The 27,883-nt window shown below is 42.6% G+C and overlaps 1 protein-coding gene across 1 annotated transcript; it reads left to right on the top strand.

Annotated features, from left to right (window-relative positions):
- Positions 1 to 369: 369 nt before the first annotated feature.
- On the top strand, positions 370 to 27,637 carry pygl (phosphorylase, glycogen, liver). Its single transcript, XM_088354760.1, has 20 exons — positions 370 to 738; positions 2,649 to 2,750; positions 2,822 to 2,900; positions 5,404 to 5,507; positions 7,754 to 7,885; positions 9,570 to 9,681; positions 12,273 to 12,355; positions 12,418 to 12,555; positions 13,797 to 13,889; positions 13,954 to 14,100; positions 15,515 to 15,678; positions 16,521 to 16,635; positions 16,704 to 16,805; positions 17,933 to 18,080; positions 22,376 to 22,434; positions 23,425 to 23,566; positions 24,947 to 25,154; positions 25,210 to 25,344; positions 27,149 to 27,215; positions 27,293 to 27,637. Exons 1-20 carry the CDS (start codon positions 496 to 498, stop codon positions 27,479 to 27,481), a joined length of 2,562 nt encoding a protein of 853 aa, XP_088210886.1. The 5' UTR covers positions 370 to 495; the 3' UTR covers positions 27,482 to 27,637.
- The last annotated feature ends 246 nt before the right edge of the window (positions 27,638 to 27,883 follow it).

Raw genomic sequence — 27,883 nt, 5'->3', positions numbered from 1 at the left:
TTAATTGGCTGAAAGAAATCTTGCCAGAAACTGAAAAATATTGAATTTGATACATTAATATGATTAAATGTGAAGTTTTAAAGTGACTATTTTGTTTTATTTCTTTGTTTTTTTCGTATTTTAAAGTGACTTTGTATTTTGTTTTAAGGTGGGCGTCATAGTGGGAAGACCGACATCTGATTGGTCGAAAGTTGTTGTGTTGAGAGCTCATTGGCTGAAAGTACGCTTCCAGGAAGTTGATTGATTAAAACGTTCACAAGAGAGTAAAATAAATAAAAAGACTTTCTGTGAAAGGAAACGACAATTTCTTATTCAAATGACGATAAATGAATAAAAGCAAAGGAAAGGAGAGACGACGTCAGCCACTTCCGCAAAGAAGCCACGCCCCCTCCTCTGCAAGCTGACAGGAACTCGCTCACCTTCGAGGTTCCAAGTTGGAAATCGTCCGGACTCGCGAAGGACGCCGCCATCGCCATCCACCCCACCATCGCCACCATGAGCACCCCGCTAAGCGACCAGGACAAGCGAAAGCAAATTAGCATCCGCGGCATCGTCGGCGTGGAGAACGTGGCCGAGTTGAAGAAGGGCTTCAACCGTCACCTACACTTCACGCTCGTCAAGGACCGCAACATCGCCACGCCGAGAGATTACTACTTCGCCTTAGCCCACACCGTCCGGGACCACCTGGTGGGTCGCTGGATCCGGACCCAGCAGTTCTACTATGAGGCTGACCCGAAGGTGACTAGATTTGGCGTTTTTCAAGTGAGGGTCTAAAGTTCACGAGGGGACATGAACGTAACACGCGACTGTCAATTAATGCAATCTATAAATGAATATATTTATTATTTAATATTTTTCACTCAAATAAATTAGAAGAATTCAATTATAGCACTGTTATTTGAAAATATTTTAAATTGGTTAATATTTGCTATATATTTTTTACACTTATTTTTTCGATGAGCCCAACTCACACTTTCATTAAAATATGATTTTAAGAGGTTAACCCAATTGACTCCGCCGAATGTGTATTGAATATAATATAAATATTTATATTTATGTAAATATAAAAATATCTTTTAAGGAAAAATTAATAAAGAATCTCTGACGTCATTTCCGCCACCCGCCACAGAACGATTACAACAGGTAACGAACATTTATGATGAAATAAGCTTTCAAATGCAGAAGTTTAAAGTGGAGCTTCTACTGTTTTTTTATCTTTCATGAAAAGTTTTAATAATTGTGGACATTTTAAGAATGGAAACAAATTAAATGTGGTCCGTTTTAGCGGCATTAGCATATACGCTAACACAGAATAGCTAGCTTGTAAAAGTTCGTTTTAGGGGAATTTTAAACTATTTGAAATAAAATAAAATTGTACCACTTTTTAACATAAAAACAAATTGTAAACTTGAAAACAGAGTTATTTCCGATAAATTAAGAACAGCTAGATGTGGAAATTGTTCCAGACCAGCTGAGGGGTCTTCAACTAGCAGCTCTGGAGCTTCATGTAGCTCTTTGGTGCTCCCTCGTGGCTCCTTGGCATTTTTCCCCAAAAATGTTTCATGGAAAATGATTTGTTTTTTTGTAGGGGGACAAACATGACATAAATATTTGTAATCTTTTCCAATGAATATAGATAAAGAATGTGTTGCCTTCCTTGTAGGGCTTATATCCCGATTTTTTTTTTTCCACAACTGTTGGGAATTAAACTAACAAAATCTACCGTTTACCTAATTGTTCGAATGAGTTATCTGACTCCATTAACCAAACACAACCTACATTCATCCAACAATTTATGGGCGCTCGTTTTTTGAGGGAAAAATGATCAGGAAGCCGACATTTCCACACGGGGGCAGATTTATTTTCCCTAACAGAACAACTAAGTGAATTTCATCGGAAACGGCTGAAGAAGTGACCACCGGAGTCTCTGGGAAGCCTTTTTTCTGAAGTCCTTTAGATTTCTCCTATTGACCATCTTCTCCCCGCATCATGGTGTGCCGGCTCCTCCCATGGGCATGCCTAGGAAGCCCGACGTGGGCTTCACAATCTCATAGACAAGCGTCTTGATGTCTGGAACATTCCGTGTCAGCACACTCGCGCGTCCTGTTACCAACAGAACTAGACAAAATATTATGCATTTGGAACAGCCTGCCCTGTCATTGAACTAAAGGCCACTCAGTGAAAATCTTCATTGCATTATGAGTCAATCGTATAAAATCCTTTATATTCAAATGTATAAAATCCTTCACAACCAATATGGATTTTTTTTAAATTTTGGTGTGCTGACCCCGCTAGCGCTTCCTGGTTATGCATGTCGTGCGATCAATTTTCACCAATCGATTGTTAGTCATTGAAAACCATGCAATTCATTGTAGCTGAAGGAAACTTGATGAAAATATTTCAAAATGAGAAGAAAAATGTGAACGTAATGATGCCATCATAACGTTTCTAGCTGTCAACGTACGCTACATACCGATTTTTGAATATTCATTTTCAAAAATTCTCCAGTTTTCTAAGGTTTTCCTTGCCTTGATGTATGTTTTAGATCAGGGGATGATATTATAGAGGTCTGTAGGACCCTTTGAGACTTTTTGTGACCAATAACGTCACAAATAAACTTGACTTTGCTTTTTGTGTGACGGCTGCAGAGAGTTTACTACCTGTCCCTGGAGTTCTACATGGGCCGCACGCTGCAGAACACCATGATCAACCTGGGCCTGCAAAACGCCTGCGACGAGGCCATCTACCAGGTAGAACGGAGCGCTTTACCTGTCGCCGTCACCTCGGGTTGATGCCCATGTTGTCGCTGTGGTGATGGCAGCTGGGCCTGGACATGGAGGAGCTGGAGGAGGTGGAGGAGGATGCCGGCCTGGGCAACGGCGGCCTGGGCAGACTCGCAGGTAGGAAAAACTGAATTCAGAGACCCTGCGGTTCTCGCGGTTCACGGGGACCAGAACCATCCGAGAAGGGTCAAAATCCCCAAAGTTGTGTCACACCTTTATAAAAGCCTCCAAGGGGCAAACTTACCTCGCTACTGACTGAGAGTAACAAAATAACAACCAGGGATCCACGAATTATAACACGCAACATGTAATTAGAGTGGAATGAATGGTTTTATGGTTCTTACACGAAAGTAAAACAAAATTGGAGAACATTCATTCGAGCGAAGAGCCCCACTTGCTTTGACCACCCCTGCGTTTTGTTACCCCCTACTCCCATGTGGAAATCACAACTCTTGGACCCTGGCCACACCATTGTGGATGTTGAAGCCTCTCCGCCTGTGCTGGCTAGTTGCGCGCTAGCATCAAGTCTTAACCTATCCGAGCAGTCGGCCGGATCCTGCAGCCAGGCTATTGTTTTCCCGGGACACGATAACAATCCACGGAGAACTTGCTGGTGATCAGCATTTCTCTGTGCTTCTAAATTTACTCCAGGTCCGATTTAATAGAAGAATTCATTTTAAATATAACTAACCGCTAAAATCTAGTTTGTTTTGATGGAAAGCTGTTGGACTGATAGCCTACACTAGCCTATCAGAGAGGCGCACACACACCCAACACAGAGCGCCCTTGCTAATCCGTCCCCAATGTCTATGAGTAACACAATGCACGCTACGTTGATATCAATGACAATAAAGACAATTCGATTGAAAATCTGCGAAGGAGTGAACCAGCGATAACCGAAGTGCGAAGTAGCGAGGGGTTTTTGTATTCCCCAACAGATCTAGTGCAATGTTCCCTCTAAGCTGCGTGTGTGCGCAACTGCGCACCGCCCAGAGATTTTGCGCGCAAAAGAAAATCTAGCCAACTCACAAAAATGAGGGCTCGAAATTGCTAATTAAGAAGCGAATTAAGTCAAAGTTACGCTGCCTGAAGGTAAAAATACACGGGTTCCCCTGACGCTGTGTTCTAAATGCGGTATTTTAAAGCGCTGCCTATCCCATGCTAAGAACATTACCGGGGACCCCTCTCACCCCCATCATGGACTGTTCACTCTGCTAGCCTCTGGGAAGAGGTTCTGCAGTGTGCGGTGCAGGACCACCAGGTTCCGCAGTAGTCTAGTCCCCCTGGCCATTAGACTGTTAAATGGTCAATCTAACATATAGTTAACTTAAATCTAAACGGCTGCTAATCTGTCTTTTTGCACTACTGGCAGTTTTTTATAGCTTGCCACTCATTGCACATTGCTCTCTGCACTATGGTAATTACAGCGTTATTGTTACAGTGTTAATGTTACTGTGTACCTGACTTGTTAACCTGGCTGCCCATTTTGCACATCTGGTTAGCTACTCTTCTTGCACTATCGGCACTATGGTAAAATACTATACGTAGCCAATTACAATACAACTTTATTTATATCTGTACATTCAAGGAAACTGTGGGGGTCAGATGCATCGACATTTCGTTCTGTATACACGTGTACTAGAATGACAATAAAGTAGATCTGAATCTGAATCTGAAGTAGAACGAAGTGGAGTCAAGTCAGTAGAGTTTTTCGAGAACCGGCTTCTTCGGCTCGGCTCACTAAAAAGAACCGGGTTTTTCAAGTCCCAAACGACTCTTCAGGTTGTTTTTGCTTCTTTAATCCCTAAACGACCAAATATTATGTAAAATTGTGCACAAAATGACTCAAAGGAAGGGGGGGAAATAGAACAAAAATAAAAAATCCGAAAACGAAAAAGTAGTGAAAAGCTGAGAAAAAAAACGAAACAAAAAGAGAGAAAAGGAGAAAAAAAGAGCAGGAAAAATTCAGAAAAAAAGCTACAAGAAAATAAAGAATCAAATAAAGGGAAAAAAGGTAATAGAGAACAAAAAAGCAAGAAAAAAGTATAAGCTAGGAAAAAATAAACACAATGAGATATTTTATAAAAGGAATTTTAAAAAAGGAGTAAAAAAACTGGTACAAATAAAATAAAGTTTGTGTTGCATTCAAATCATTTCCAATGATACCAAGTCAATCTTGTTGCCAACATTCTACTTCCACTAAAAAAATGTAATTAAATAAAGTTGTGTATCGTGCAACCGACTCAATAAGCCCCCAAAAATGTTAGTATGATGCGACGAAAGATACCAGGAATAAAAGAAATGGAAATCTTGTGAAAGAATTGTAAAAACAAACGACATTTTTAGGCCCTACAACCTTTGCAATAATACCTTAGTCAAATCGTTCAAAAGTAAAAAATAATTTTGCATTGCCAGAAACTCAGCAAAATGTAAGGTGATGTCAAGTTTTGGACATGTTTGATCATGATTTAGTTGCCACACTTGGGATTGCCGTTGCTCACTGTTGTTTCGAGCGTTGCTCACCGACTTTGTGTGAACGCTCAGACCCGGGGAAGATTAGAGGGAACATTGGTCTAGTAAACCGTTTTTTTTTTTTTTATTTGACCGTGTTTGCCGGCAGCTTGCTTCCTGGACTCCATGGCCACCCTGGGGCTGGCGGCGTACGGCTACGGCATCCGCTACGAATACGGAATCTTCAACCAGAAGATTCGGGACGGCTGGCAGGTAAGGTTGCCAAATCCGGTTCAAAGGAGAAAATGGGGGGACCCGCGAGGTGAGGCCAACTAATCATTAGCCGGAGCACGCGGGTTGATTGGCTTCCTTTTTGTGAGTGTGTGTGTCGAACTGCCCTTTTGGAATTGTGTTTCTTTACTTAGAGTGCAAACATGCACTCTTGCGCTCATCAGGGGGTGAAGGAGGCCAAAAATAACCTTTCCTCGATCAGTTTCAGTCTGGACGATTACCATTTCAAGAAAAATATCATCAAAACTACCCAAAACAAAACATGTCGTTGGAAGTGTCCTTAAAAGGTTTATAATGTATGTGTTAACAATGCCCAACTGAGTTCAAAGAGCCTTTATATATATTTTCCACCACACCTATCTGCTTTTATCTTAGTTTTCCCCTCGGTGTTGAAGGATTTAGTACGATCGAATACAAATTACATTTAATGCAAAAGATAATCACTGTGGGGCGGGGTCAGTGCAACCCAGTGGAGAATGACGTTTACAGAAACAGCGGGAACGGGACGTGAGGCTGATAAGACGCAGAGGGGCCCTGAGGACGGCAGGCAATGTTTTGAGAAAGGCTCTGCTGTTTTGGTTAATTCAAAACATTGCGGCGCTGTTCTCCGAGGTGGTGGAGCCTGGTGGCTTCATTGGCACGCCCACGGTAGGAGTCGGCACACTATCTTGCGAAAAGGCGTGGGCAGAGAGCAAAAAGCTAGGGGACTTCAGAAAAGGCTCGACAGAGACTCCTACGACACTAATTTGACTATTTCGGCCATTTTCGATGGAATACACTTAGTCAGAATATTAATGAAATCAAATCTGCCCCCGCGTGAAAATGTCTGCTATTCCTGTCCATCTTTAACATCAAGAAAGGAGCGCGCATTGTTGGGTGAATGTTAATGGAGTCAGATAACTAATTCGAACAATTTGATAAATGGTACATTTTAATATTTAAAACCTAACAGTGTTCTGGCCACGGAATGCATCTCGCTGGAGGAAACAAGGCAGGGGGATGGAGTGATTTCAGGCCCCTGCTGGCGGTTTTATTTTATTCTCTGATGAAAATGGTGAAAGTAAGAAAAGGACTGTTTCAAATAATCCGAATCCCAACCTAAAACCCCCAAAATGATGAAAAATATTCAAGCCCGATTAATAGAGACACGTAAGTGCACACAGCACCCAGGCAGCTTGACAGAAGCTGCAATGATGAGTTTGGCCAGAAGATGGCCTCAGCAAGTACAATATTTTGAAGTCACAAACACTAACCTTTTTTAAGACGAGCGCTACTTTTTGTTACTGATTGGTGATAAACATTTTTCTAGAATAACAATTTATTTAATGATGATGTGTTTACTATGCTAGTCACAGTTGATCTATCCCTTAATCATCTGGGTCTTAGGAGCACCACTTCCTGTGTTGAGTGTTGGGAAAGTACAGCCTGGCGGTACCCATCCCTCTTTGGGACATTATTTTGGTTAGCGGTTTGCTCCCTCGCATGAAACTGATAATCCTGGTTCCCATGGTTACCAGTAGCAGGAGTAGACTTCTAATCAAACTCAAATACAGCCCATTCATCATCTGGTCGCCGTCATTGTCTTTGTCAAGCGTCCTTCTGTTCTTTAGAGGTGAGCTGGATCTTGGCATTGGCAGGCCCCACGTTGGGCGCCAACATATCGTGGAGCAGCTCGAGCAATATGCCCCAAAATATGTACAACAAGATGCAAGGAGTCTTGGCGTGAGAGGGAGAACTCATTTAATTATCTTCATCAGCGTACAAAACAGAGGTCTCCTCGTCTTCAGAGACAATTGGCTTTTTATATCCTAATACGACATCTCGTATTACTTCCGCCCGTCCCCCTCGCACGTGTTTATATCAAAATGCACGCTACCAGACAGAATGTTTTGTCCTCTTTCGATTTTCCCAATTTCCAAGAACTGTTGGGGTCGGCTTGACTGCATGTTCCCCACCAAGAAGACTTGGCAAAGAAGAACGTCATTGCTTGGCAGCCCAAGGCGATTGTTAATAATTTACACTCGGGAGAAACAAGCCAAGAATTTCCCGTTTTAAACTAATGCGTTCTCCGTATGTCAAGCCGACTCCAATAATCCACAACAGCAGCCGCCTGGGAAAATTAGATCCTAAATCACTGGGGAGAAACTATTTTGTTGCGAAATTTTGAATAGTGAAGCAAAATTAAAAAACAAACACATAAAAATGTTAATAAAGTTGTGTTGGTTCAGGTGGAGGAGGCGGACGATTGGCTGCGCCACGGCAACCCCTGGGAAAAGGCCCGCCCCGAATACATGCTTCCTGTTCACTTCTACGGACGCGTGGAGGAGACAGACCAGGGCAGCAAGTGGGTGGACACTCAGGTGAGCGGCCATGTTTTTTGAGCTGATTTTCGGGGTACGTATGGGGGCTTGAGATCCCTGAAAATGCGGTGTTTTCCAGGTTTGTAAAGTGATTTCTGGGTAAAGTGCTTGTAAATACTTGTGTCCACGTTTCTCTGCAGTCTGATTCAATAGACCACACATTAAATGCAGAAAAATCAAACGAATCTGCTTAAAAATGACGCTGACACTGCTCTCTGGTGGCTTTGCTATGGGATTGCAGTTCTTCTCCCTCTGTGATGAACAGAAGCTGGCATTCATTTGTATGGCATTGTCCTATGAAGTGTCATTGCCCCCTACAGGACAGGTTACTATGAAATGCGTATCAATTATGGACCTTTATTACGGGCCATGCAAAAAAAGGAAGGTAGTGTTTCCCAGTGGTAAATTGCAACAGGAATAACATCCTGCAACTGAAAATTCAAGCTACATATTACTGTTATTTTTACTCAACACCTATAGGCGGAGATATTAGTGTCGATAACATATTTGCGATTAGAATCTGAATCGTTTTTATCAACATTCTATATCTACAATGAGATAACAGTTACACTGAAGTTGGCAAAAAATCTACAATATAACAACTGATGAATACAGAAAAAATATTTGTGTCCACCTCTAATATAAAGAATTTACATCTGAAAAAAGAACTATACACAACCGGGATATTGTACTCGGACCGGGTGAAATTTCACTTAAAACTAATAGTCAACGTGACAACTGCAAAATCTTCGATTGCGCAAAGTTATGGAAATGTCGAGTGTAAAAAAAAGTAAAAAGTACCATGTACAAAAATAAAGAACTTCTCTGCAATAAAATACTATTTCTGCATTACTGTTTTAGAATTAGGTCAAGAGCGCCGAAAGCAAAAACTACATCACTAGAATATTGCACTTGACTGGTGTTGGAATCTTAACTACCAAAATGTAGCGTTTACCAAATTGTTCGAATGAGTTATCTGACTCCATTAACCAAACACAACCTACATTCATCCAACAATTATGCGCGCTTGTTTCTCGAGTGAAAAATGACAAGGAAAGCCGACATTTTCACACGAAGCGGATGTTTATTTTTCCTAACAGAAGAACTAAGTGTACTCGGGAGACAGCCGAAGAAGTGACGTTGGCGTCTGTGGGAAGCTTCTTCTAAACCTCTTTAGCTTTTTCTTATTGGCTCACGTCTCCCCGCAAGATGGTGTCTCGGCTCCTCCAGCGGGCGTGCCAAGCAGTTGTTTGCGCGCCTTGAGGTCTAGCTCTCCTACAACAGCGCCTGTCGTTCTGCGTCAGCAAATCCACGAGTCCTGTAATCAAAATTTCCTAGACATTGCCCTGACATTGAACTAAAGCCCAGTCAGTGAATATCTATTGCATTAAACTAAATACATGTAATTTGTAGTCAATCGTATAAAATCCTTTATAGTCAAATGTGTAAAAACCTTTACTGGGATATTGCACTCAAAAATCAAGGTATTGCAATTAAAAGATGTTTCGAGATTTACTCAAAATACAAAATCACATTCACAGTTAAAAATTACTCACCCAATTGTGGCTCTGCAAAATACGATTCACTCGGGATTTCTTCTTTTAACGGTACGAAAGAAAGAGGAAAAAATAGCTTTGCAAGTCCTTCAAAAGTGTCTGAACCCTGCTTTTGGGTCCGCCCTCAGGTGGTGCTCGCCATGCCCTACGACACGCCCATCCCGGGCTACATGAACAACACGGTCAACACCATGCGCTTGTGGTCTGCCAGAGCCCCCAACGACTTCAACCTCAGAGACTGTAAGAGCGCCCCCTCGTTTTGACTCCCGCTTTCGGGATGATGACGTCCTGCACCTTGTTTCCTCCAAGACTGCGAGTATTTGCTGACAATGAGTCAAATAATTTGATCATACCGTATTTTCTGGGCTATAAGGCACATCTGAATACTCTAATACAGTGTATATATATATATATATATATATATATATATATATATATATATATATACATGTGTGTGTTACTGCACAATTACTATTGTTTTTTGGTACTCCATGTACAGCGACCTTGGGTGTCCTGAAAGGCGTTTTGAAGTTGTACCAAAATTAAATGAAAAGGCCCTATCTAAAACCAATTGGGCACATTGCTCAGTAAGTAAAGATATATCTATAACCTTCATCCATTTTTTAGGGACATGCAAATAAATAATTTAAATCAAGTACACCATTTTTATCGATGAAAAAAAACCAAGAGCATGCTCATTAGCAGCACAAAAACAGTCAATAAATCACATTATTTGTGAATTTTGTGAGGAACCTTCAGTGGTCCAGTGCAAAGTCACAACATCTCAACTCAATTCAACCAGTTTTAGCAAATGAAGTTTGTCATTTTTAACAATTTATCAACTGACATTTATTATTCAGTGTATGGAAGACCATTCACCAGAGTTTCAGCTATTTCTTTCAATTTTTAGTCAATTTATGACTTTCCCAAGATGTCTTCCAAATGTCCACCATTTCGTTGCAAGCAAACCTGTACTCGTCTGGCAAAGTTTGGAATCACTTTTATACACTCCTCTTTTCGGGATGCTCTTATTTTTGCTGTGATGGCAGTTTTCAGTTCTTCGATTGTCGATTTCCCTGGTATACAGCAGCCTCTGAAGCACTTCTTCTGGAACCTTCCAACCCCCAAAAATCTTGTTTTTGCTATTGACGTGCCCGGAAAGCAAAAAAATGGGCTTCATCTGAGAACCAAACGTTCTCAAGAGAGTTTTCCTCATTTTCGAGCACGTTACAGAACCGTTCACACATTGTTACTGGCTTTTCCTTGTCAGCATCACTTCATTTTTGCTTTCTTTGGATCTTGGGTTGAGTTAGGGTTAGGGTCATTCCGAGTTCCTGGCTGCGTCTATGCACTGATTTCCTAGGGCTGCGTCCTACTGAGTCCCTCACTGCAGCAATGTTTTCTTCTGTCCTTTTACTCTTCTTCCTGCCTGAATAAGTTCCCCCCTGTGGCTTTAGAACACACGTGTCAAACTCCCGGCCCGCGGGCCACGTCCGGCCCGCCGTGTAATCATATCCGGCCCGCAAGACCATTTTCCATTCTTGTTATTAATGGCCCGTCAATATGACAACGCCGTCTCATCCCTGGACATCATATTCTGACGTTTTAGTCACTGTACCTATTCCTTCGTATCTGACGTATACTATACTATATACCAGGGGTCGGGAACCTATGGCTCGCGAGCCAGATATGGCTCTTTCTATGAATACCTATGGCTCAGAGACAAATTGAATTGCGTGCAAATTTTCTCCATCAAAGCCAAACCAAAGCTGAATTATAAAGCAGTACTTTTCAGAATATATAGGGCATGTTTTCACTACAATTTACAGTCAAGGTGTCACACAAAAGAAACTCGTTTTGGCTGTACAGCGCTAAAGAATCCTTTATATAAAAGCTCACTCTATAATCTGTGTTCAGTGTTCAGATACTTTATGATGAAATCCACAGAACAAATTGTAAATACGCCAAAACAATGGAAGAGAACTTAGTTATTTGATTGGGTGAGCAGGAGGGATGGGTGGAGCTATGCAAAAAGTGCAAGCACTCCCTCCCATCTCTCGCCCTACTCCGTCTGCGCCAAAGGTAAGCACATCAGGCTCCTTGTTCTCAGAATGTGGTGACGTTTTTACAAAATAATTTGTGTAGAATTTTCATATAATTTTACTTTTGACAGGAGATATATTAAGCAGAGCAAAATCTTTTGGGATATTTAAGTTTTTTTTAATATATCCATTGACATAGAGCAAAGGAATTTGAATGTTATTTTAATGTTAAGTTGTTTAAGTTAAGTTCTAAGTTGTATCATTTAACAAGCTATTTTTATTTACATATAGTAAATACTGTATAAGTGATATAAGGTTTCTTGTCTGTTTTATTCATATTTATGTTCCAAAAACATTGTTTAAGTGTGTTCAATAAATGTTTATCCTGGTTGGCCTGCGACTTTAAGTGTGTTTTGAGTTTTGGCCCCTTGTGCAATTGAGTTTGACATCCCTGCTTTAGAACATAGGTCCACTACAGTTCCATGCTTTCTGAACTTCCTAATCCAACTAACAATCGTTGAAACGCTTTCCAAACTGAATCTGTACACTCTGGTATGATTTTGTGGAAAAATAGGTCTCCAGGGAGAATAACTTCTGCTAAATTGTCCAAGACATTTTCAGGGCAACTCTAGCTGCAAATGATCATCCATAGGTTCACACCTTTCACGTCCTGCAACAGAAAAGACATTCCTTAAAAAATGAATTTTTTTATCGAATAAAATATGGGTAGGCATCTTTTTGGGTCACCCTGTAGTGACAGCCCTCGTTTCTTTTCATGTGTTTCCGCAGTCAACGTGGGCGACTACATCCAAGCCGTGCTGGACCGCAACCTGGCCGAGAACATTTCCCGAGTGCTCTACCCCAACGACAACGTGAGCCACCGACCGCGGTCCTCCCGAGCTTTTTTGTCGGTCTGATGCCGTCCGTACCGCAGTTTTTCGAGGGCAAGGAACTGCGCCTGAAGCAGGAGTACTTTGTGGTGGCCGCCACCCTGCAGGACATCATCCGCCGCTTCAAGACCACCAAGAAGGGGACGCCGGCACGGACCTCCTTCAGCAGTTTTCCAGAAAAAGTGAGGCCTCAAAATGGCGAAAAAGCAAAATGGCGAGGGGGAAAAACCGGCATTATTATGTTGCAAATCCTAATGGTAAAAAAAACCTTGTTCATTAAAAAAAGAAAAATGGCAAGGAAAAAAAGTTATAAAACAGGCAAAAAAATCTTAGGTATTAGTCAAGTCATGTTCGTTTGTTTGGCCCTTAATCACAAAGAGTCTCAAAGGGCTGCACAAACCACAGACAATCATGACACCATCACCTGATCTGCAACGTACATGAGGGCAAGGAAAAACTCCAAAACCTCAACATGAGGAAAATGAAGAACCCTTAAGAAGGGACCGCACATAAGATAAAACTAGTAGTAATTAGACATTGTTGTATTTTTTTTATTACCTCCAAGTGGCTAAGAAAAACTTTTTTTATTTGAAAAAATATATTCATTGGAATAATGAGCAAAAGTACTCGAACTACCTGCACCACAAAAAACAAATTTGTCCTTTTTAGTCTGAAGTTGTTTTTTATTTTATTTTACTAAAAAATCAAGAAAAGGAAGACTGAACTTTATTCTCCTAACAATGCATGCTCATTTCTTAATGGGAAAATGAACAAACATTTTCACACGGGGGCAGATTTATTTTTTTTAAATTATTTAACTAAGTGAATTCCATCGAATGAGCCGAATTATTGTCGAATTAGTCTCAGACTGGCGTGACGTCATCCACTTCGCTACAAGCACCCCTAGGGCATCATGTTCATCTGTTAATAAACAACGGGGTAGACTGCTGGAAGTGTGAATTTCCCTACGGGGATGAATAAAGTATCTATCTATCTCTCTATCATTAGTCTTCGTCGAGCCTCCCTCTCATTCTCCGATCTGATCTTCCATCTCTCGTCTCTCCTTCCGTCTTCGGTCTTTTCACACGTCGGGGCGTCGACCACCCCCCGGTCAGGTCAGGTGCCAGCATCACCACCTCCTCGCCGAAAGGCGCCGCCACGTCTAAAAGAAACCCATATCAGCTCAAACCAATGTCAAGCGTTTATGAAAACAAAGCTTAATTCCCCCGTCAGCGCCCCGCTATCAAAATTCCCCAGCCAAAACACTCCACACTCGGAACGGCGCCACCTGTCCTGGAACTTCAGCCTCCTCTGTGAAAAATCTTCATTGCATTCAATAACTGTCATTTGTAAAATCCTTTACAGTCAATTCAATCCAATCAAAAATCCTTCAGTAGCAAGCTTTTGTGATCTTGCGCCACAGGTGGCCATCCAGTTGAACGACACCCACCCGGCCATGGCCATCCCCGAGCTCATGAGGATCTTCGTGGACATGGAGAAGCTGGACTGGGACACGGTGAGTCCAGCGAATCCCCTCTACCGGCCCGCAAAAGCAGTGACTCCGAACCCGAACTCTGTAGGCCTGGGACCTGACCAAGCGGACCTTCGCCTACACCAACCACACGGTTCTGCCCGAAGCTCTGGAGCGCTGGCCCGTGCAGTTGATGGAGACGCTCCTGCCACGACACCTGCAGATCATCTACCGCATCAACCAGATACACCTTGACGTAAGAACCCTCGGAGAAAAGAAAATCCCAGCACGGCCGCAGTTCTTCTTTCTCAAGATTTACGAATCTTCCGGCCTATAACAGGGTTTCTGCGTATCCTTGAAAAATTCACTATTCCTAAGAAAAGTCCTCCATTGGCATTAAAATGTCTTAAATCCAGTTTTCAAAAGTCTAAAAAATGTCAACACAGGAATAAGATCTCTATTTGTTTGAACCAAAAACATCTAGTAACATCTGTCAATTGTCTTTTTCGACAATTCACAGATTTACTTTGGGGCAAAATGGCGTGACTACAATAACAACTATCTAAATCAAACTCCTTTAAGCTCAGGGGCCACACAATACAACAAACATTCTCTCGGGGGCCGGACTAGTAGATTAAAGAGAAAGAAAAAAAAGTAAGAGAAAGAGAAAGGTAGAGAGGGTGGGACAAGAGAAAGAGGGACAGAGAGAGGGAGAGAGAGAGAGAGAGAAACGAGATAAAAACAGAAATCGTGAGAGAGGGGGAAAGAAAGGGAAAGAATGAAATCCATAGAGAAATAGAAAGAGAGAAAAAGAGGAGAGGAGAGAAAGGGGTAAGACAGAAGGGGAAAGAGAGAGAGAGATACAAGTACAATGTCTTTGTTGGAGGCACCTGGCTTTGGCAACATCAAGTGGACCTATTTCCACCTGCAGCTTGTTTTTCCTCTTGCGCTTCTCTAAGTGTTGTCTTGCGGGCCGGATTCAATCCCTTAGCGGGCCTGATACGTCCACTTAATGTTGCTCTTTGTCTCTTTTTCTCTCTGTGTCTTTTTAACTTCTTTTGCTCTAACTTCATTTTTTCCTTTCATCCCTTTTCTCTTTCTCTCTTCCTACCCCTCGCGCTTCTTTTCTCTTTTCTCTCCTTCTGTCTTTCTATTTCTCTTTGGATTTCTTTCTTCCTCTCTCAAGACTTCTCTTTTTATGTCTTCTGTTTCTCACGCTCTCTCCCTCTCTTTGTCCCACTCTCTCCTTTTCCCTCCCTCTTTCTCTTATTTCTTTATCTCTCTTTTTCTTTCTCTCTTATCTACTAGTCCGGCCCCTAAGAGAATGTTTGTTCTATCGTGAGGCCCCCGAGTTCAAATGAGTTTGACACCCCTGGTCTAGTGGTAAAGTTTCGGTGCCCTCTCCGTCATTACTGCGGTTCGAATCCCGTTGCATACAATGTGTCGCAGTTTATGTCCACGATGTTTAGCAATTTGGTCAATTTGCTCAAACATGGCAATCCATTGCCAAATCTTGTACGGTAACACGTACATGTAATTAGCCAACCTGCACTTTCAAATTTTTGGCCAATTTTTAGGTGCACCCTATTAGTTCGGGAAACGGGGTCAAATCAGCTCGCACGTTGCTTTAACCCGAGGAAAGAAAACGGAATGTTTGGCCTTGTGTGTAGAATATCGCCCGGCTGTTCCCGGGAGACGTGGACAAGTTGCGTCAGATGTCTCTGATCGAGGAGGACGGAGGCAAACGCGTCAACATGGCGCACTTGTGCATCGTGGGATCGCACGCCGTCAACGGAGTGGCGCGCATCCACTCCGACATCATCAAGACGCGAGTGTGAGACGGCAACTTTACCATTCTTTGCGATCTGGCGACTTTCAGCAACTTTCGACTTCAGCCTTTATGAAAACTTTGAGCAACTTTCCACCTGGAAGATTTTGGCAACCTGCAACTTCAAAAACAGCCACTCTCCACTTTGAGCACCTTTGTGCAAATATGGAATTTCAAGCTGCTTTTAGCACTTTTCAGCAACTATCCAACTCGCATCCTTGCAACTTAAAGCCACTTCCCTATAAGCAACTTTCCACCTCGTCATTTTTCAATCTCGCAATTTTGAGCTACTTTTTGCAACTTTTATACATTTTCCAACTTCCAATATTCAACCTTGCAACATAAATCTTCATCCTGGCAAGTTTGAGCAACTCTGCAACTGTCACCCTTCCTACCGCAGCCTTGCCAATTTTGAGGCTCTTTTGAGCAACTTTCCAACATGCAGCTTTTACAACTTTCCACCTTGCGCCTTTGGGCAACTTTTAGCCACTTTCATAATGGCAACCTTGAACAACTTTGAGCTTTTATCACTATTGCAAACTCGAGCAACTTTTGGCAAATATCAACCTTGCAACTTTTAACCAAGCGGGTAAAGGCCACTTTAAACCTCGCAACTTTGAGAGATTCAACTTTTAACCGAGCGACTTTGGGGAACGTTGCACCTTTCAACCTTGCAACTTTCATCTTTGCACTATTTGGCAACTTTCAACTTGAAGCAACCTATGAGCAACTCTTTCCACCTTTGCAAACTTTCAAGCCCGTTTTATCGGCGAAGGCCCTTTCATTTTACCGCCGCGTCGTCGGCCATCTTGCGCTCTGCCGCTCCCGACGCCGTTTGTTCCCGACAGATTCCGAAACTTCAGCCGACTGGAGCCCGAGAAGTTCCAGAACAAGACCAACGGCATCACTCCCAGACGCTGGCTGCTGCTTTGCAACCCCGGGCTGGCCGAGCTCATCGCCGAGGTTCGTTCCCGTTTCGGGTTTTTCGTTTTGCTCGGATTTCGAGTTTCCTTCCTGTTTTGGTCTCTCAGGTGATCGGCGAGGACTACGTGAAGGACCTGAGCCAACTCCGGCAACTCAGTGACCTGGTGGACGACGCCACTTTTATCCGGGACGTCTCCAAAGTCAAGCAGGTGCCTTATAATCATCTGTAGCGTATTTTTCTGTATGTATTTTTTTGGCTGTAGCTTTCGTGACATAAACCAAGAGAGAAGTCGCTTTATTCAGTATAGTAGCAATGTCCTTTGTTGCCCCCCACTGGTTAAGGTGAGGATAGCAGGAGGAGCATTGCAACATCCTTTAAAGCAGGGGTGTCAAACTCATTTTTACTCAAGGGCCAAATGATAGTACTAACATTCTTTTGGGGGCCGTACTAGTGGATTAGAGAGAAAATGAAGAGAGAAAGAAATAAGAGAAAGAGGGAGAGAAAGGTGGAGAAGGTGGGACAAAGAAAGAAAGGGAGAAAAAGAGAGAGAAAAGAGATAACATAAGAAACAAAGGAGATAAAAAGAGAAATAGTAAGAGAGGTGGAAAGAAAGAGAGTTAAAGAAATCCAAAGAGAAATAGAAAGAGAGAAGGAGAGAAAAAGACAAGGGGAGAAAGAGAAGGGGAAATCAATAGAGAGAAAGAAAGAGAAGGAGGGGGGGAAAAGGGAAAAAGGGAGAGTAAAAAGACAAAGAGACAAAGAGGTACAAAGAAAGAGAAAAAGAGAGACAGAGAAAGTAAAAGAGAGAGAGAAAAAGGGAGAAAGAGATAGAGAGAGAAAGAAATACAAGGACAGCAATTGTGAGAGGCACCTGGCTTTGGCAACATCAAGTTGACATATTTCATCCTGTAGCTCGTTTTTTTTCTTGCGCTTCTCTGAGTGTTGTCTCTGTGCCGGATTCAATCCCTGAGCGGGCCTGATCTGGCCCGCAGGCCGCCTCTTTGACACCTGTGCTTTAAAGCCACTTCACTTTGAAAAATAAAACTTCCCCTCCAAATATTTGTTGGCGTGACACGCCAGGCCCTCTAACTCCGTTCGAAAATTTTGACAAACATGTTGGGAGACGCAAACCTGCTCGCACAAAAAATGTCAACGCGACAACCGAAATTGCACCAGAGCCAGCGTTGTTGCGTACTTGATATTGCGGCCGGCGGTGTGTGTGTCATTCTGCAAGTTACAGCAAGTTTTTAGGGTCATTTCGTTTCAGCGTTGCCTGGAGCCCTGTCGTGCTAAACTAAAAACAAAAACCTTTGCGTGCCTGTGTGTTCCGTTCAGGACAACAAGTTGAAGTTTGCCCAGTACCTGGAGAAGGAGTACCGGGTGCGGATCAACCCGGCGTCCATGTTTGACGTGCACGTGAAAAGGATCCACGAGTACAAGCGGCAACTGCTCAACTGCCTACACATCATCACCATGTACAACCGTGCGTAACCCACGCCATCGCACTTTGGGTTTACTGGGATGCAACACCAACAGTATGAACCCGTTGTTCGATTTCTAGTCCAGTAGACCACGCAAAATAATAAGTCAAGTCCAGTCATTTTCATTTGTGACGCCCTTCATCAAAAAGAGTCTCAAAGGGCTGCACAGACTATTTTTCAGACTATTATGAAACCATCCCCTGATCTGGAACCTACATGAGGGCAAGGAAAAACTCAAAAACCCCAACATGAGGAAAATGAAGAAACCTTGAGAAGGGACCGCACATGTGGCATCCGCCTTTCAGGATTACCAAAGAATAGAATAGAATCTACCTTTATTGTCATTGATACAAAATGGGTTGAACATATTGTGACAACAAAATTGGACGTGGCACTCCAAGTTCACATTTAACAGTGAGGATAAAAGAAAACAAAGAAGTTAAAGGAACAAAGAATATAAGGTTATAATGTACACAATATTTACACAGGTGTGATTAAGGGAAACTATATGTGCTTTACATGCCTGCTATGAGGACCCCTAAAGTCATAGTCAGCCATACGTTTTAGGGTTCCCCCTCTGTAGATCATCACTTCTATATGCATTTGTTTTTAAAATAGAATAGAATAGAATCTACCTTTATTGTCATTGTTATAAAATGGGTTGAACATATTGTGACAAGAAAATTGGACGTGGCACTCCAGTTTCACATTGAACAGTGAGGATAAAAGAATACAAAGAAGATAAAGGTTATAATTTACACCACATTTACACAAGAAGTGTGGGCAGGTAGGATGTTACAAATTGTTAGGAACTAAACACATTAAAATGTATCGTTTACCAAATTGTTCAAATGAGTTATCTGACTCCATTAACCAAACACAAACTTTATTCCCCTAACAATGCGCACTCCTTTCTTTTTGTGAAAAGACGGGCAAGAGACCGGCATTTCCACACAGGGGCAGATTCAATTTCTTAAACAAATTAACGAAGTGAACTCCATCGAATTAGCCGCGTTAGTGTCGCTCGAGTCTTCGTCGAGCCTCCTCTTTCGATCCTCCCTCGATATTCTGAAGTCATTCTCTCGACCCGTGTCTCGTCGCCAGCTGGTGTGCCGGCTCCTCCCATGGGCGGGCCAGGAACTCCCCCTTGCCTCTATGTCTGAAATGGTCAAAACATCCCCGAGCATTTCCACATCATCAGGGCTTTGTTCTCCAAACATCGCCTGCCGTCCCCCGTCATCAGGGCCCCTCTGCGTCCTCTGATGTGCCGATCTTATCAGCCCTTGTCCCAGTACCCGTTGTTTCTGTAAACATCATTCTTCACAAGGTTGCATTGACCTCGCCCCACAGCTCAGCCAGTGAATATCTTTTGCATTTAAATGTAATTTATATTTAATCGTACAAAATCCCTTATAGTCAAATGTATGAAATCCTTCAATACACTATAAAAGAAGAAATCAATGGATTCTGAACAGGGAAGGAGGAGAGAGGCCAAGCCTCCCAAAAGGAATTCCAACTTGCCCTGAGCCCTTTCTTTCTATGAAACGCCCTCGATTATGAAAGCGGGTCCGCCCTAAAGGTGTCGAAATCAAAGAACAGGAACATGCTTAACGGAGAGTGACAAGGATGTAAACGCTTCATAAGAAGAGTCAAAATAATGAAGTGGCATCCTACACAATCTCTTACTGGTGTCCAATATTAAAAAGAGTAATCAGGCGTGCACATAAAAAAACACATAAAAACAGTTTTTATGTGAACAGCAGAGCATGTGTAAGAGGAGGGAGTGAGACAAGTGAGTGGCTCCCTGTCTTCACCGGTGTGAGACAGGGGTGTGTGATGTCACCATGGCTGTTTAATGTGTACATGGATCGTGTAATGAGAGAGGTGAATGCAAGCGTATTTGGCAGAGGTGTAGGGATAATGGATAACTGTGGAGCGGTGTGGCAGGTAAATCAGTTATTGTTTGCAGATGACACAGCGCTTGTGGACGATTCCGAGGAAACATTGAGAAGGTTGGTAACGGAGTTTGGAAGAGTATGTGATAGGCGTAAGTTATGTGTCAATGTTGGCAAGAGTAAGGTGATGAAGTGTTCACGTGATGGAGTGGGCATGACGTTAGAAATCAGGTTGCATGGACAGGTGTGGAAGAAGTTGAGTATGGATGTTAAGAGGGGACTGGACGAGAGTGTGATTGTGCCGACTGTGTTTTATGGTGCAGAGACTCGGAGCCTGAACGCAGATTTAAGAAGGAAATGAAATGCTTTTGAGATGAAGTGTTTAAGGAGCATGTTAGCAGAGACAAGATTGGATAGATAGAGAAATGAAATTGTGAGAGACAGAACTGGAGTAGTAGTGGAACTGAGCAAGCGTGTTGATAAGAGAGTACTGGGTTGGTTTGGACACATGGAGAGGATGGAAGAGGCACGAATGTTGAAGAGGATCTACAGAGCAGAAGTCAATGGAAGGAGACCAAGAGGACATGGATAGATGGTGTTATGAGTGCACTGCAGGAAAGAGGTCTCAATCTAGTGGAAGCTAGAGCTCTTGTTGGTGATAGAAAGGCGTGGAGAGGTGTTGTAAAGGGATAGTGGGATGTTTGGACGCATTCTATGATACGGCAGGGGTAAACCAGCGAAAGCTGTCGGGCCCTTCTGTTGAACAGAAGAGTGTGTTGTGTCACCCTGACCCGAGTGACATGGCCGCTTTCATCTGGAGGGACGAAAGCATGATTGACTTGGGGGCCGAGGTGCCGAACTTGTTTGGGCGTTTGGGTTGGCCATGGTCCACAACATTTTTGTGTGTGTTTTTTGCTATTTTTTTCCCTTTTATTTTCTTTGTTAGTGTATATGTTTGTCTTGCTGTCGGTCACCCCTCACAAGGGATATGAGCAAGGTAGATAGATAGATAAAATCAGGCATGCACATTTCTTATGTCCCGCAGATAATAGATTTAAGCAATTTTTTCACCCTCCACTTGTATCGTAGGCTGTTTCAAGTCTGTTTCCCCAAAAATGACAGTCGATCCCTGGGATATGACATGAAACGGTTCTGGGGTGTTTTCTTGAATTGAAATGTTCATAGAGCAGAGCCTTGAAACTTCAAACCCATAATTATGCAGATAAAAACATTTACATTAAAAAAAAAAAAAAAAAAAAAAAAAATATATATATATATATATATATATATATATATATATATATATATAGTACTACTTATGTGTAATATTCATGCGTATGATTAAATAATGTCATCGATAAATATACATATAAATGAAAAATTAAATATGATAGACCTTTGGTGTGACGTGTTTTGAGCTGGAGTCGCGGGTGGATGCAGGCAAAATAAAAACTGTTATTAAGACTTCCACTTGCAAGAGTTGTCATGGCTTTAGTGATTTCCTTGCTTTAATTGCCCCCTTATTTTTAATAATAGTCTAGATTGGTCACGGCCATGCAACTACGAAAACCGCCAGCTTCAGTTCCACGGTTATCATGTTTTTGCTTCTCCCTTTAGCATATCTGCAAGGCTTGGACCCATAGTGAATCAATACAGTTAAAAAAAAACGCAGTATTGTATCACCAACGTGCGACGTCTTTCAAACGGCGAGAGATTTTGATCCAAATGAAGAGAGAGAAGGGCATTGTGGGCATTTTTCAGCCAGTAGGATAATGGATAGATAGATAGTTTATTCATCCCCGTAGGGAAATTCACACTTCCAGCAGTATCCTTTTGTTGTTTATTAACAGATGAACAGGATGGCCTCGGGGTGCTGTGTTGTAGTTGTAGTACAGCAACAGCAGAGTGGATGAGGTCACACTCTAGGCCAAAAGTTCCACGTCCCTGCAGCAGATTGGAATCTTTGTGCCTAGGGTTACACCACCTCGTGTTCGCGTAGATAGCGAGTCCGCCTCCTCTCCGCTTCCCGCAGGCTTTTGTGTCTCTGTCTGTCTTAACGGCGCTGAAGCCGGGTAGCTCCACATTAGCGTCCGGGATGCTAGACGTGAGCCACGTTCCAGTAAAACACAGCAAACTGCACTCCCTGTACGCTTTGATGTTTATAGGCTTTTTCATAATGCCATGACACGAACCAATAGCAGACCAGTATCTTTATATGAAGTCGACCAATAGTAAACGGGATTCTTACAGACTTGACCCTGTAGTTTTTGGGCATGGTGGATATTTTATAGAAAGGAAATGCTGTAAAACGATTTCATTTCACATTGAAGTAAAAATGCTGTATCCTGGGGATCTTTCGAAAGACCCCAAAAATCCCTTTCATATTGTGAATTGTCCCGCAGGTATCAAAAGGAACCCGTCGGCGCCATTTGTCCCACGGACCGTGATCATCGGGGGAAAGGTTGGTCCCCGCAAACTCCACTCGCAAACATACAGTATTTTTCAAAAGTTGGAGGTCGCTCGGACATTTTGACGATTTCTTTACCACTAGGCCCTAAACCTGCGGCCCGCGCGCCAGATCGGGCCGGCCGAGGGTTTTAACCCGGCCCGCGAGACGTTGCCGAAAGAAGCAGTTTGAAATATGTCCACTCGATGTTTCCAAAGCCAGGCCGATTGCAAAACTACTTTGGCGTTATCTCTCTCTCTCCCTCTACTTCTCTCTCTCTCTTTTCTTTCTCTTTTTTTCTTTTTCTCTCTCTCTCTCACTCTGCTTATCCATTTTCATTTTTTTCTCACCCTCTCTTTTCCTTTTTCCATTTCTTTTTCTCTCTTTTGCTCTTATCGCTCTTTCTCTTGACACACTATCTTTCTCGTTTTTCTTTTTCTCTCTCTCACTCCGCATATCTATTTTACTTTTTTCTCACTTTCTCCCCCTCTTTTTCTTACCCTTCTCTCCCTTTTTCCATTTCTCTTTCTCTTTTGCTCTTATCACTCTTTCTTTCTCTTCTCACACTCTCTATCTTTCTCTTTTTTTCTCAATATTTTTCCTCAATCTTTTTCTCTTTTTTCTCCCTTTCTCTCACGCACTTTCTTTCTTAGTTCCTCTTTCACTGTTTTCAGCTCTGCTAACGTCGTTGCACATCATTGCGTTAGCCTTCGAACGGAGTTAGCAAACACAATTCTACCAATAGAACTCTAGAGTGCCGGTTGCTGGAAATGGGCTCCTATACACCGTATGTACATATTACATTCCAAAACGTCCATTTTCAGCTAAAATACTCACGGACAGCGTTAACAATTGAGAGTATTTCTGATCACTTTCTCCTTATCTTGATTGAAAGAAACAAAACGGTGCTTTGCTTTAAGAAATAAGGAAATGGCCAAACGACCCCAACCTTTTGAACGGTATTGAACACAGAGCAAATGAGTGCGAATTTGTCGCCCCCTGCAGGCTGCCCCAGGCTACCACATGGCCAAGATGATCATCAAGTTGATCACCTCGGTGGCGGCGGTGGTCAACAACGACCCGGTCGTGGGGAGCAAACTCAAAGTCGTCTTCCTGGAGAACTACCGAGTTTCCCTCGCTGAGAAAGGTCCCTCTTTTTATTTTGTCCCCGTTCTGCTCCAACCATCTTTGAGCATTTTATCTACAATTTCAAGACAAACTGATCAAATGTTAGTCCATTACAAATGTTTTTGATGATATTTGATTTATGTTTTTATATTATTGTTTTATTCAATGCGTCCGTCAAACGTTACTGCGGGGAAATCGATGAAAAATTTCAAATGAATCGTGTATATTGTTTTTTTTTTTTTAAACGAGAAATGGAAAACTTTGTTTTCCGAACACAGTTACCGAAGCAATGACTTCTAGGTTTTCAAACAGTTTTGTTTTATTTTTTTCCATTTTTCTCTTACGACTTGGAAATAAAAAGGGTGTCAAGAATGAATAAGAACATCAATAAATAGGTAATAGATGAAATAATACAGAACATAAGACTTAAGAAAACTATGGCAGTATATGAGAAGAAATACCAAATTGGTCAGTCCATGTGCACGCTCTCTCTAGCTCTCTTTCTATCTCTCCGTATCTTGTCCTCCCTTTTGTCACTCTGTCTTTCAATTTCTCTCTCTCTCCCTCCCTCTCTCTGTCTCTGTTTCTCTGTGTCTCTGTGTCTGTTTCTATCTGTGTCTCTTTCTGCCTGCGTCTGTCTATGTCTCTATCTGTGTCTGTTTCTGTTTATGTCTATGTCTCTATCTGTGTCTGTTTCTGTTTATGTCTATGTCTCTAGCTGTGTCTGTTTCTGTCTATGTCCGTCTATGTCTATCTGTGTCTGTTTCTGTCTGTCTGTTTATGTGTCTGTTTATGTCTCTATCTGTTTCTGTCTATGTCTGTCAATGTCTCTCTGTGTCTGTTTCTGTCTATGTCCGTCTATGTCTATCTGTGTCTGTCTATGTCTGTCAATGTCTCTATCTGTGTATGTTTCTGTCTATGTGTCTGTCTATGTCTCTCTGTGTCTGTTTCTGTCTATGTCTGTTTATGTGTCTGTCTATGTCCCTGTCTGTGTCTGTGTTTGTTTCTGTCTATGTCTCTATCTGTGTCCCTGTTTGTCTTGTTGTCTCTTTCCGTGTCCCTGTTTGTTTTCCTGTCAGTCTGTCTCTATCTGTCCTCTTTTTTTTTTCCTGTCCATATCTCAGTCTCAGTGTTTTTGTTTGCCTTGTCTGTCCATCTCACTCTCTCTTTCGTTCCGCCTGACACGTTCAACGGGAGTAACTATCCGAGTATTCTGTCAAATGCCACAGAGAGAACTCTCCTTTTGCAAACAACGTCTATTTTTAGCCCCCCAGGCGCCGCAACGGTTGTTGCATTTGCAAGTCCCGCCTAATTCCATACGGCATCCGTATCAAACCGGTGCGGGCCCATTAACATCCAGGCAGGGGTCTCAAACTGTCACGTTTTTGTTTCCGGTCAGTGATCCCGGCCACCGACCTGTCGGAGCAGATCTCCACGGCAGGCACGGAGGCCTCGGGCACGGGCAACATGAAGTTCATGCTGAACGGCGCCCTCACCATCGGCACCCTGGACGGCGCCAACGTGGAGATGGCCGAGGAAGCCGGCGCCGACAACCTCTTCATCTTCGGCATGACGGTGGAGGACGTGGCCGCCCTGGACCGAAAAGGGTAAGAAAGGAAAGAATTTGTGGCGGATCTTTGACTTTTCGCGGTTCTTCCCCAGGTACGACGCCATGTCCTACTACCAGAAGATCCCGGAGCTCAAGCAAGTGATGGACCAGATCACCAGCGGCTTCTTCAGCCCCAAGAATCCCGATTTGTTCAACGACGTGACCAAGATGCTCTTTGAATACGACCGGTGGGCTTTTTTCACTTCTTTCCTTGAAAAATAGAATAGAATAGAATAGAATATACCTTTATTGTCATTGTTACAACATGGGATATATTGTAACAACGAAATTGGAAGTAGCACTCCAGTTCCACATTTTACAGTGAGGATAAGGAAAACAAAGAGATAAAGGAACAAAGATGTTTTAACTGTCCTTGATTGCATAAGCTTTGTTTTCCTCTGGAGGGGGTGTATGAGAGGGTGAGGGACAGACAGAGATGGGCGGATCCAACTAGATGTTTGATCTTACTGTACACATGGTCCAGTGGTTTTCCCTAATTGCTCAGTCCACGTGTTGAATGGATTTGGGAAGTACGGTCCTTAAACATGTCCGATTAAAGTCGCCGGCGACGATAACGGCTCCGTCGGGGTGTGGACAAAGAAAGAAAAAAGATGGAGAGGGAGAAAGCGTCCCCCGACAGAATGTTTGTTCCATGGTGTGGCCCATGACTTAAAATGACTTTGACAGCCCTGTCCTAAATCGTAGATAAGTACAGTATGTGCTAGCAGCAAGGTAGCGACTTTATTTTAGTCATGAAAATCAGTTCTTTTGCTGCTGGATAATTTTCCTTTGTAGGTACTGGAAAAGGTTTTTAAATTTGCCTATGACAAAAGTGTATGAACCCTGTCGGCAATGTTCCCTCTAAGTTGCATGTATGCGCAATTGCGCACTGCCCAGAGCTTTTCCGCGCACAAGAAAATCGAGCCGGCTCACAAAAATCAGGGCTCCAAATTGCTCATTAAGAAGCGAATGAAGTCAAAGTTACGCTGCATGAAGGTAAAAATACACGGGTTCCCCTGACGCTGTGTTCTAAATGCGGTGTTTAGAAGTCAAGGTCGAAGTAGAATGAAGTGGAGTAAAGTCAGTAGAATTTTTCGAGAACCGGCTTCTTCGGCTCGGCTCACTAAAAGGAACCGGCTCTTTCGGGTCCTAAACGGCTCTTCAGTTTGTTTTTGCTTCTTTCATCTCTATATGACCAAATATTATGTAAAATTATGCACAAAATGATTTAAAGGAAGGGGGGGAAATGGAACAAAAATAAAAAATCCGAAAACGAAAAAGTATGATTTAAAGGAAGGGGAAATAAAACAAAAAAGAAAAAAATACCAAAATGAAAAAGTAGTGAAAAGCTGAGAAAGAAACAAAAGGGGAGAAAAAAAGAGCAGGAAAAATTCAGAAAAAAGCCAGAAGAAAAGAAAGCAACAAATAAAGGAAAAAAGGTAATAGAGGACAAAAAAGCAAGAAAAAAGTAACAGCTAGGAAAAAATAAACACTTTTTAAAAGGAATTAAAAAAAACAGGGAACAAAGAAAAAGTTTGTGTTGCATTCAAATAATTTCCAATGATATCAAGTCAATCTTGTTGCCAACATTAAACTTCCAGTAAAAAATGTCATTAAGTACAGTAGAGTATCGTGCAGCCGACTCAATAAGCCCCCAAAAATGTTAGTATGATGTGAAAAAAGATACCAGGAATAAAAGAAATGGAAATCTCGTGAAAGAATTGTAAAACGTACGTGAGTCAATTCATTCAAAAGTGAAAAATAATTTTGCATTGCCGGAAACTCGGCAAAATGTAACTTGATGTCAAGTTTTGGACATCATGATTTAGTCGCCACACTTGGGATTGCCGTTGCTCACTGTTGTTTCAAGCGTTGCTCACCGACTTTGTGTGAACGCTCAGACCCCTAAGGAAAATGACAGGGAACATTGATGATGGGTACCACGTTGAAAACGTGGGTCCATGATTCAAATCTTTTTTTTTTTCTTCTCAGATTCAAAGTCTTTGCCGACTATGAAGCTTACATCAAGTGTCAAGAGAAAGTCAGCAAACTCTACCAGGTGAAGCCAAGCGAGAACCTCCCAGGTCCAGGAACCCGACACTAAAACCGCACCCGTTTCGGGGGGGATTTTTGCAGAATCCGACGGAGTGGACCAAGATGGTGGTGAAGAACATGGCGGCCACGGGCAAGTTCTCCAGCGACCGCACCATCGCCGAGTACGCCACGGAGGTGTGGGGCGTGGAGCCCACCGACCTGAAGATCCCCCCGCCCAGCGAACCCCGAGAGGCCATCGAGAAGACCGCACGCCAGCTCAAGAAGATGTGAAAGCTCCACCAAAAAAAAAAAAGTCACAACTCCACGTTCTTATCGTTTTCTTCCACCGGTGTCTGTTACCGGCTGACTTTTTCCACTTCTCAGTTCCAGTTAGAAGCAAAGATACCTTCTGTTCCTCCCATGTTCACATTAAAATCTCAAAAAGTGGCCTGGTCTTCAAACGTTTTGTGACCTCACTGCAACTTTGAGCACGTTTATTAGCAGATGCCAGCGCCCTCTTCTGGTTCTTCACTTCAGGAGGCGTGAGATCCACCAAAAATAGAATATTCCTTGAAGCAAAATCAACCACTCACGATGACCTTCGTGAGACCAAAAATACCTTCAAAAGATTCCAGGGTGGATCTCAAGTGAGCGACTATCGTCACGGTTCGTACGGGTGCTTGAAATCTTTAA

This window comes from Urocampus carinirostris, chromosome 15 (assembly GCF_059441175.1).
Source record: "Urocampus carinirostris isolate Australia breed hairy pipefish chromosome 15, RoL_Ucar_1.0, whole genome shotgun sequence".
NCBI lineage: Eukaryota > Metazoa > Chordata > Actinopteri > Syngnathiformes > Syngnathidae > Urocampus > Urocampus carinirostris.
This window is presented reverse-complemented; position numbering and strand designations above follow the sequence as displayed.